The sequence below is a fragment of the Salmo trutta genome, chromosome 13, assembly GCF_901001165.1.
Source record: "Salmo trutta chromosome 13, fSalTru1.1, whole genome shotgun sequence".
Lineage (NCBI taxonomy): Eukaryota > Metazoa > Chordata > Actinopteri > Salmoniformes > Salmonidae > Salmo > Salmo trutta.
Window position 1 is genome coordinate 71,669,770 of NC_042969.1, and position 11,752 is coordinate 71,681,521.

The window sequence follows — 11,752 nt, forward strand, 5'->3', positions numbered from 1 at the left end:
TTATTTTTTAAGACCTCTGCAATCCGCCCTGGCATGCTGTCAATTAACTTCTGGGCCACATCCTGACTGACGGCAGCCCATTCTTGCATAATCAATGCTTGTAGTTTGTCAGAATTTGTGGGTTTTTGTTTGTCCGCCCACCTCTGGGAGAAGTTGCTCTCGGAGGATGTGTTGGTACCATTCTTTATTCATGACTGTGTTCTTAGGCAACATTGTGAGTGAGCCCACTCCCTTGGCTGAGAAGCAACCCCACACATGAATGGTCTCAGGATGCTTTACTGTTGGCATGACACAGGACTGATGTTAACACTCACTTTGTCTTCTCCGGACAAGCTTTTTTCCAGATGCCCCAAACAATCGGAAAGGGGATTCATCAGAGAAAATTACTTTACCCCAGTCCTCAGCAGTCCAATCCCTGTACCTTTTGCAGAATATCAGTCTGTCCCTGATGTTTTTCCTGGAGAGAAGTGGCTTCTTTGCTGCCCTTCTTGACAACAGGCCATCCTCCAAAAGTCTTCGCCTCACTGTGCGTGCAGATGTACTCACACCTGCCTGCTGCCATTCCTGAGCAAGCTCTGTACTGGTGGTGCCCCGATCCCGCAGCTGAATCAACTTTAGGAGACGGTCCTGGCGCTTGCTGGACCTTCTTGGGTGCCCTGAAGCCTTCTTCACAACAATTGAACCACTCTCCTTGAAGTTCTTGATGATCCGATAAATGGTTGATTTAGGTGCAATCTTACTGGCAGCGATATCCTTGCCTGTGAAGCCCTTTTTGTGCAAAGCAATGATGACGGCACGTGTTTCCTTGCAGGTCACCATGATTGACAGGAAGAACAATGATTCCAAGCACCACCCTCCTTTTGAAGCTTCCAGTCTGTTATTCGAACTCAATCAGCATGACAGTGATCTCCAGCCTTGTCCTCGTCAATACTCACACCTGTGTTAACAAGAGAATCATTGACATGATGTCAGCTGGTCCTTTTGTGGCAGGGCTGAAATGCAGTGGAAATGTTTTTTGGGGATTCAGTTCATTTGCATGGCAAAGAGGGACTTTGCAATTAATTGCAATTCATCTGATCACTCTTCATAACATTCTGGAGTATATGCAAATTGCCATCATACAAACTGAGGCAGCAGCCTTTGTGAAAATTAATATTTGTGTCATTCTCAAAACTTTGGCCACGACTGTACAGTTGGAGAAGTAGCGTCCAGAGGGGCTCCAGGTTGGTCTGACACCCCTGAAAAAAAAGGAGAGCCGCACACTCTAGGAGGTCAGATGCAATAATTTAATAACCTAATAACCAACATTTCAACAGACAAGCTGTCTTCATTCATCCCGGTTGGTCTGACACCCCAAAATAGTGTTCTTGAAGAACAACATGGAGATGACCTTCAACAGCATGAATAATACAGTGTCTGCGTAATGGCCCAGCTCAGGTTAGATTAAACCCAGGAGAAAAAAACACAAGCACTAGAGTTGAGTTATCCATTCATAAAACATATATTTTAAAAAAAATCTATATTAGTCATTTAGCAGACGCTCTTATCCAGACCGACTTACATTAGTGTATTCATCTTAAGATAGCGAGGTGAGACATGTCATTGTGGGATTTATTTAAGATACTCTTTAAAGGAGGTAGGTTTTCAGACGTTGTCGGAAGATGGTCAGGGACTACACTGTCCTGATATTAGGGAGAAGCTTGTTCCACCATTGGGGTGCCAGGACAGAGGAGAGCTTGGACTGGAACATTAGGCATTTTATTCTACTTTACATTCAACCAAGGTAGAACTAACTTGAAAATTGCAGATACCATTACATTCAAAGGCTTTATACGCCTGACTTAGCAGCACAGACCAGGGTGGAGGCTGAAGTAGGTAACATTTGTGTCCTTCAGTCTCTTGGCCAGCTCATGGGTGAAGAGAACATTACACAGCTTGCTGTTGGTGTAGATGTTAAAGACATCCATGGCAGACTTGCCAACTCCCTAACTCCTTGAGTGCTCAAGCAGTTTAAATCAATTTTGCCAAAATTATGACCCAGGGACGCCACATTGACCACCTGACTCGGACTGCACTCTTTCAGACGGTCCTGAAGCAGGTTGGTCAACAGGAAATGACCGATGTGGTTAACACCAAACGTCATCCCCAAGCAGTCTTCTGTGTTGCCCTGAATGTAAATACCTGAGAGGAAACGAGCCATCATTCATCCGTAATCACTTCTATGGGTTGATGGGAGTTCAGAGTGCATCTCAATAGTCTTAAGTAGCTTCATCTCCTCACAGCCTTTCTTTCATCCTGCATTGATGCAAAGGAACTGGACAGGTGTATTGCTTTCACCTGCCATGTCAGCACAAATAAAGGAGGGTAGAGGGAAGAGAAAAAGTTTAGAAATATCAAGATACACCCAGAAAAAGAGTGGTCCAACAATACCTCCTCAATCCTCCTTTACCTGCATTGTTGATGAGCAGGCTCAATCTGAGTTCAGTCTCAAGAAGATTTCAGCAAAAGGAGCCAACAGACTTGACTCCCCAGATCCAGCTGCATGAATACCACCTCATTGTTCCCACTCTCCTACAGGACACAGGCATTTCTTTGCTACTATGCCACAATTGTTTTTAACAATTGATGCTGAACCATTCATCGATTTAGCATTTTCCAAAACGTCTCTTTTCACTGCGACTTATGACTGCCACCACACGAGGGTTGTGATGTAATAAAATGTGCTAATGTGAAGAAGGTAAGATTGTTGAACATCTCCTCATCCTCTTGATGTCAGCGAGCGCGGCCTCAGCTCTCGGTTTGCTGCGGCAGGCCAGGATGACCCTGCCACTTCTCCTGGCCAGATCTAGCACTGTCATCTTCCCTATGCCTGTGTTACTTCCTGGATAATTAGTATTAGTAGGATCAACGCAATGTAGGGAAGACCAGAGGAAATTGTAAAAATATATATACACTGCTCAAAAAAATAAAGGGAACACTTAAACAACACAATGTAACTCCAAGTCAATCACACTTCTGTGAAATCAAACTGTCCACTTAGGAAGCAACACTGATTGACAATAAATTTCACATGCTGTTGTGCAAATGGAATAGACAACAGGTGGAAATAATAGGCAATTAGCAAGACACCCCCAATAAAGGAGTGGTTCTGCAGGTGGGGACCACAGACCACTTCTCAGTTCCTATGCTTCCTGGCTGATGTTTGGTCACTTTTGAATGCTGGCGGTGCTTTCACTCTAGTGGTAGCATGAGACGGAGTCTACAACCCACACAAGTGGCTCAGGTAGTGCAGCTCATCCAGGATGGCACATCAATGCGAGCTGTGGCAAGAAGGTTTGCTGTGTCTGTCAGCATAGTGTCCAGAGCATGGAGGCGCTACCAGGAGACAGGCCAGTACATCAGGAGACGTGGAGGAGGCCGTAGGAGGGCAACAACCCAGCAGCAGGACCGCTACCTCCGCCTTTGTGCAAGGAGGAGCAGGAGGAGCACTGTCAGAGCCCTGCAAAATGACCTCCAGCAGGCCACAAATGTGCATGTGTCTGCTCAAACGGTCAGAAACAGACTCCATGAGGGTGGTATGAGGGCATGACGTCCACAGGTGGGGGTTGTGCTTACAGCCCAACACCGTGCAGGACGTTTGGCATTTGCCAGAGAACACCAAGATTGGCATATTCGCCACTGGCGCCCTGTGCTCTTCACAGATGAAAGCAGGTTCACACTGAGCACATGTGACAGACGTGACAGAGTCTGGAGACGCCGTGGAGAACGTTCTGCTGCCTGCAACATCCTCCAGCATGACCGGTTTGGCGGTGGGTCAGTCATGGTGTGGGGTGGCATTTCTTTGGGGGTCCGCACAGCCCTCCATGTGCTCGCCAGAGGTAGCCTGACTGCCATTAGGTACCGAGATGAGATCCTCATACCCCTTGTGAGACCATATGCTGGTGCGGTTGGCCCTGGGTTCCTCCTAATGCAAGACAATGCTAGACCTCATGTGGCTGGAGTGTGTCAGCAGTTCCTGCAAGAGGAAGGCATTGATGCTATGGACTGGCCCGCCCGTTCCCCAGACCTGAATCCAATTGAGCACATCTGGGACATCATGTCTCGCTCCATCCACCAACGCCACGTTTCACGACTGACTGTCCAGGAGTTGGCGGATGCTTTAGTCCAGGTCTGGGAGGAGATCCCTCAGGAGACCATCCGCCACCTCATCAGGAGCATGCCCAGGCGTTGTAGGGAGGTCATACAGGCACGTGGAGGCCACACACACTACTGAGCCTCATTTTGACTTGTTTTAAGGACATTACATCAAAGTTGGATCAGCCTGTAGTGTGGTTTTCCACTTTAATTTTGAGTGTGACTCCAAATCCAGACCTCCATGGGTTGATAAATTGGATTTCCATTGATTATTTTTGTGTGATTTTGTTGTCAGCACATTCAACTATGTAAAGAAAAAAGTATTTAATAAAATTATTTCATTCATTCAGATCTAGGATGTGTTATTTTAGTGTTCCCTTTATTTTTTTGAGCAGTGTATTTTACTCTATATATAGACCACTTGAACTATGCCAGTCATTTTTTTTGTATAGTAACTTACATCAGTCTCCTAATCAATCATACCATTTACAGGTCAGTACATAAAACAGTCGGATTACAATACTGACTTTAATCCACAGTCTGGATGTTACATTTGCCCCCGTGCCAGGGTCAAATGTAACACCTAAAAAATAAACCAAACAAATTCACTTCAAATACTTCTGTTTGAATATTCACATTATCATAGACATACGTAATGATTTTGCTAGAAATCAAATTATATCTAAGTAATCAACCAATATTTACAGTAACACCCATTTGTGAATGGCCATTCAGTTCCTCTCAAAACATCTGAATAGTCTGATTGTGCCCAAATGATATCTGTTGACAACTTATTTGGCAATCTACAGGACCCCAAGGATATTTAATGTTAGTTTTGTATAATTCATAAAAATCTTAAGTTAAATCACTTATTTTTTTCATATTTTGGCTCAGGTTCATTTTAACACTGTGTTTCAATTGCCCCCAACCCAGCAGCCATGACACAAAACCTCATGTGCCTAGCAAGAGACAACAATGTCAATGTTTAACAGATAGTGATGAAAATTATGCTAGTTTGAGTTCTTGGACATTAAGGCTCGGGACAGTACAAGAAAAAGTGCAATATTTGTCTGAAACTCTTCAACCAGGAAGATAACCTAAATGGACATGTACTGTACTCAGTTAAATCCAGAATTGGCTTCCTATTTCGCAACAAAGCATTGCTCACTCATACTGCCAAACATACCCACGTAAAACTGACCATCCTACCGATCCTCGACTTCGGCGATGTCATTTACAAAATAGCCTCCAATACCCTACTCAATAAACTGGATGCAGTCTATCACAGTGCCATCCATTTTGTCACCAAAGCCCCATATACTACTCACCACTGCGACCTGTACGCTCTCGTTGGCTGGCCCTCGCTTCATACTCGTCGCCAAACCCACTGGCTCCAGGTCATCTACAAGACCCTGCTAGGTAAAGTCCCTCCTTATCTCAGCTCACTGGTCACCGTAGCAGCACCCACCTGTAGCACACGCTTCAGCAGGTATATCTCTCTGGTCACCCCCAAAGCCAATTCCTCCTTTGGCCGTCTCTCCTTCCAGTTCTCTGCTGCCAATGACTGGAAAGAACTTCAAAAATCTCTGAAACTGAAACACTTATCTCCCTCACTAGCTTTAAGCACCAACTGTCAGAGCAGCTCACAGATCACTGCACCTGTACATAGCCCATCTATAATTTAGCCCAAACAACTACCACTTCCCCTACTGTATTTATTTATTTTGCTCCTTTGCACCCCATTATTTATATTTCTACTTTGCACTTTCTTCCACTACAAATCTACCATTCCAGTGTTTTACTTGCTATATTGTATTTACTTTGCCACCATGGCCTTTGCCTTTACCTCCCTTATCTCACCTCATTTCTCACATTGTATATAGACTTATTTGTCTACTGTATTATTATTGACTGCATGTTTGTTTTACTCCATGTGCAACTCTGTTGTTGTATGTGTCGAACTGCTTTGCTTTATCTTGGCCAGGTCGCAATTGTAAATGAGAACTTGTTCTCAACTTGCCTACCTGGTTAAATAAAGGTGAAATAATTTTTTTTTTTAAACTTGTTTCTGTTTGGAGAAATTCTAATTGTTACAATTAAAAAAAAAAGTTATAATTGCCCCCAGTCTCCCCTACAACTTGCAGCAGAGTGTTTGTTGAGTTTAACAACCAGGGAAATCATTCAAAAATCCCCAAATGAAATAATATACAAAGACAAATGAATTTAAGAATGCTATATACATGAAAGGATGTACAGGTAAAGAAAATTACATCTACTCTACATTATTACATAACAGTGCCATGAAATTTCCTCCTGTGTCAATGTGGGGAAATACAGGAAGCATTGACAAAAACAGACACCTGTTATGAGTTTTCCCATGCCGTTTCACATTGCTTTTGCCCCTTTGACAAAGACGTTATGAAAAATCATATAGGCCACCAATACCACTACAGCAACAAGAAGCTTTCAGATCCTGTGTAGCACTCAGTAATGAAAACCCATAGAACACACTGCTCCTTCTGGAATTCCTTACCGTAAAGTTATTCTCATGGTCTAGAATTCCTTACCATAAAGTTATTCTCATGGTCTAGAATTCCTTACCGTAAAGTTATTCTCATGGTCTAGAATTCCTTACCGTAAAGTTATTCTCATGGTCTAGAATTCCTTACCATAAAGTTATTCTCATAGTCTAGAATTCCTTACCGTAAAGTTATTCTCATGGTCTAGAATTCCTTACTGTCCAGTTATTCTCATGGTCTAGAATTCCTTACTGTCCAGTTATTCTCATGGTCTAGAATTCCTTACCATAAAGTTATTCTCATGGTCTAGAATTCCTTACCGTAAAGTTATTCTCATGGTCTAGAATTCCTTACCGTAAAGTTATTCTCATGGTCTAGAATTCCTTACTGTCCAGTTATTCTCATGGTCTAGAATTCCTTACTGTCCAGTTATTCTCATGGTCTAGAATTCCTTACTGTCCAGTTATTCTCATGGTCTAGAATTCCTTACTGTCCAGTTATTCTCATGGTCTAGAATTCCTTACTGTCCAGTTATTCTCATGGTCTAGAATTCCTTACTGTAAAGTTACTCTTATGGTCTAGAATTCCTTACCGTAAAGTTATTCTCATGGTCTAGAATTTCTTACCGTAAAGTTATTCTCATGGTCTAGAATTCCTTACCGTAAAGTTATTCTCATGGTCTAGAATTCCTTACTGTCCAGTTATTCTCATGGTCTAGAATTCCTTACCGTAAAGTTATTCTCATGGTCTAGAATTCCTTACCGTAAAGTTATTCTCATGGTCTAGAATTCCTTACCGTAAAGTTATTCTCATGGTCTAGAATTCCTTACCGTAAAGTTATTCTCATGGTCTAGAATTCCTTACCGTAAAGTTATTCTCATGGTCTAGAATTCCTTACCGTAAAGTTATTCTCATGGTCTAGAATTCCTTACTGTCCAGTTATTCTCAAGCTCTACTTTCTGTTGAGTTGTGGGAAAGCTTAAACCACACCCCATTGGACTGCACAGGGTATTTTAGCTTTTTTTTTCTTTGTTTGGATTCTTCTACTGAAGCTTTCATGCTCATCTCTCTCTCTCTCTCTCTCTGCAGGGCAGGCATGAGTGCCATCTTTAAATTCTATTCAGCTGATAAATGGTTAGGAGGATACTTAGGCAGAAGCTATGAATAGTAGTTTGAGCCATCAAAAAACAAATCAAGACAAACAATCTTAACAGTTTAGGTTTATTTACTGTTTTGTAAGAAATATAAATAACGTCTAATTAAATGTCCCATAAAACAATGTTAGGTAAGAAAAAGCAAGCGCTTCATACATATATTTCTATTCATGTACATTTTATAAAGCAAAACTGAAAGAATTACGGTTTTGTTTTGAAAGAACACAGCATATTGGTTAGTAGGTTGAAGTCCAGTTGAAACTGGAGATTACGAGTGACTTTCTTAAGAGGATAGGCCACTCAGATTCTCACTGACTTCCCATAGCTTCTTGGCCACCGCGTTGTCTCTGGCCTTAGCATAGAGGCTCCTGACTGTACAGTTAGAAAAGTAGCATCCAGAGAGGGGCTCCAGGCCCTCCTGCAGGGCACAGTGTAGGGTGGTCTGAGACCCCGCCACAGTGTCCTTGAAGAAGAACATGAGGAAAGGCTTCATCAGAATCATGAACACCTTGCTGACGTCGCGAAACAGTTCAGAGTTGATGGCTCCTGAAAAACAAAATAAACCCACGTTTATGTTGGTTAAAACTTGCAAACCAATAAATGTACTATTATTCAGACACATGGGGATCAGAGTACGCTGTTGGGAGGAGCTATAGGAGGATGGACTTTTTGTAATGGCTGGAATGGAATAATTGGAACAGAGTCAATCATGTGGTTTACATATGCTTGATGTGTTTGACACCGTTCCAGTCCAGTCATTACAATGAGCCCATCCTCCTATAGCTCCACCCACCATCCACACTGCGGGGATGCATAAAAATACTGCATTTCAACTAATCAATACAGGACAATTCCTTCTAACCCATACTTGGACACAATGAAGATTTCATACATAACTGGGATATAGTGCACTCACCTGGGTGAAGGGTGTAGCAGGTAACATTTGTGCCCTGCAGTCTCTTGGCCAGCTCATGGGTGAAGAGAACATTACACAGCTTGCTGTTGGTGTAGATGTTGAAAACATCTGTGGCAGAATTTCCAACTCCTAACTCCTTGTGAGTGCTCAAACATTTGAAGTCGACGGTGCCGAAGTTATGACCGATGGAAGACACGTTGACCACTCGACTCGGACCACACTCCTTCATACGGTCTAACAGCAGGTTGGTCAACAGGAAGGGACCGAGGTGGTTGACACCAAACATCATCCCCAAGCCGTCCTCTGTGGTGCCTGGCATGTAAATACCTGAAACAAAGGGGAAGTAACTATTTCCATTTTGGCTTCATTAAATACTACAAAACATGTTTTACTCAGATTGATATCAGCTGCCTCACTTCCAAAATGTCTACACTGGTGTCAGGATATTACGTGGGTAATATTTGATGGTATTACCATGTGCCATGGTTGGCGGGCTTGGTTATTTGAGACAGCAGTCCAGCGAGCTCTTTTGGCTGGAGCATAATTTGTAGCCTACAACACATTGGCTGCATGTTCAATCGCTATGAAATGTTCCAGCTCTATGAAATGTTCCAGCTCTATGAAATGTTCCAGCTCTATGAAATGTTCCAGCTCTGTACACAGGCTCTTGTGACACCTCACTAAGTACCAACTTCAAGTCCATCTGGAAAAGGCTGTCTGTACCAGTAGCGGTCAGGGCCATTGAAGATAAGGGAGGATAATTTTTTTTTCATGAGAATTGCCTTATTTCTATTACAGCATATTGGATGAGTCTCATTCATATTCCATTCACCCAGTTCAATGTAACAGCGATAGGTTTAGGAACCTACATGACACTAACACTTTCCCTATACCCATCATGAGGTTGCTACAACCTAGCCACATAGACAGTGACACATTCAATACTGCCTTGCACACTCTTGCCTGCATCTAGCTGATCTGGGGTGTAATCATTAGTCCAACAGTTGCAAACGAGAGTTTCCATTGGACAAATTCAGGTATGTTAATCCCCGTAAAAAAAAAAACAACGTTCCAAGCCAAACCGCTACACACAGCCTACATCGTTGGAACCATATTTGCTAAAGTAACGTCATAGACAGCTACATAGCTAATAGAACTAATGCGTTAGTAAACCCGCTACAATCATGCAGTAACGTTACAGTAGTCAGTGAGCTACAGGTCTACAAGCCACACCTGCATTGTTGATGAGCAGGTCTACAAGCCACACCTGCATTGTTGATGAGCAGGTCTACAAGCCACACCTGCATTGTTGATGAGCAGGTCTACAAGCCACACCTGCATTGTTGATGAGCAGGTCTACAAGCCACACCTGCATTGTTGATGAGCAGGTCTACAAGCCACACCTGCATTGTTGATGAGCAGGTCTACAAGCCACACCTGCATTGTTGATGAGCAGGTCTACAAGCCACACCTGCATTGTTGATGAGCAGGTCGAGTCTGGGCTCAGTCTTTAGGAAGGTTTCAGCAAAGGAGCGAACAGACTTCAGACTCGCCAGATCCAGCTGCATGAACACCACCTCATTGCTCCCGCTCTCCTATAGAACACATTTCTATGTTAGTGTACTATTTTCATACACACAAATTATAATAGAGAAATCCTAAAACCGCTGCAGAAACACACAAAATTACTAGCCATACACTACTGGCCATTATAGGGGCTAAACTGGTCAAAGTGTTCAATCTCCTCTCACCCTCTTGATGTCAGCGAGCGCGGCCTCAGCTCTCTGTTTGCTGCGGCAGGCCAGGATGACTCTGGCACCTCTTCTGGCCAGATCTAGCGCTGTCATCTTCCCTATGCCTGTGTTACTTCCTGGAGAAAGTGGGCATAAAAAATTATTAAAGAAAAATCTTATATGGGAAGGTGAAAAATATAAGTTTATGATATTACTCTTACATTTATGCAGGTGGGAAGAAAAAGAAAAAAAGCTCTTTTCATCTTTGGTCTTGATTATCCAACATTGATTAATAAAATGGGAATGGAAATCACTGGAAAAGGACTTACCAGTTACGATGACAGTTTTCCCATGCAGTTTTGCTTTACTTTTGCATCTCTTTCCTTTAACCACAACACTGTGATAAATATATGCAATACCAACTACCAAACCGACAACAAGCAAAAAGGTATACATCCTTGTCTCTCCTGTGTGAAAACACCTTTGCTTTCAAGAGTGTAGGCAAGCTAATTTGTACTCATTGGAAAGCTCCTGTGAAAATATAAACACACCCTTATCAGCTTCACAGTGGATTCAGTTTGTTTATCTGGTGATTGCGCAACTGGACAAACCGGAGTCGCTCTCTCAGGGCACGGCCATGGAAGATAAAACAGTCAAATCCAAGCAAAATGGTTTTACCCTTAGACATACATACACTGCATAACGAAAAGTACACTATAGACACAAAAGTATGTGGACACCCCTTCAAATTAGTGGATTCGTTTATTTCAGCCAAACCCGTTACTGACAGGCGTATGAAATCGAGCACACAGCCATGCAATCTCCATAGACAAACATTGACAGTAGAATGGCCTTGCTGAAGAGCTCAGTGACTTTCACCGTGGCACCGGCATAGGATGCCACCTTTTCAACAAGTCAGTTCATAAAATTTCTGCCCTGCTGGTGCGCCATCGGTCAACTGTAAGTGGTAGAAATGGAAACGTCTAGAAGCAACAATGGCTCAGCTGCGAAGTGGTAGGCCAAATAAGCTCACAGAATGGGACCACCGAGTGCTGAAGCGCGTAAAAATGGTCTGTTCTTGGTTGCAACACTCACGACAGAGTTCCAAACTGCCTCTGGAAGCAACGTCAGCACAAGAACTGTTCGTCGGGATCTTCATGAAATTGGTTTCCATAGCCAAGCAGTTGCACACAAGCCTTAGTTCACCATGCACATTGCCAAGCGTCAGCTGGTGGTGTAAAGCTCGCCGCCATTGGACTCTGGAGCCATGGAAACATTCTCTGGATTGATGAATCA

At 43.0% G+C, this 11,752-nt stretch overlaps 1 protein-coding gene and 1 pseudogene across 1 annotated transcript; both read right to left on the reverse strand.

Moving 5' to 3' along the window:
• Positions 1 to 1,841: 1,841 nt before the first annotated feature.
• LOC115206839 (dehydrogenase/reductase SDR family member 13-like) lies at positions 1,842 to 6,513 on the reverse strand (annotated as a pseudogene).
• Positions 6,514 to 7,855: 1,342 nt separating this feature from the next.
• dhrs13b.1 (dehydrogenase/reductase (SDR family) member 13b.1) lies at positions 7,856 to 11,226 on the reverse strand. The gene is made up of 5 exons (XM_029773501.1): positions 10,786 to 11,226; positions 10,475 to 10,593; positions 10,195 to 10,318; positions 8,724 to 9,050; positions 7,856 to 8,353 (listed from the first exon to the last, which is right to left on the reverse strand). Exons 1-5 carry the CDS (start codon positions 10,910 to 10,912, stop codon positions 8,091 to 8,093), a joined length of 960 nt encoding a protein of 319 aa, XP_029629361.1. The 5' UTR covers positions 10,913 to 11,226; the 3' UTR covers positions 7,856 to 8,090.
• Positions 11,227 to 11,752: the final 526 nt, after the last annotated feature.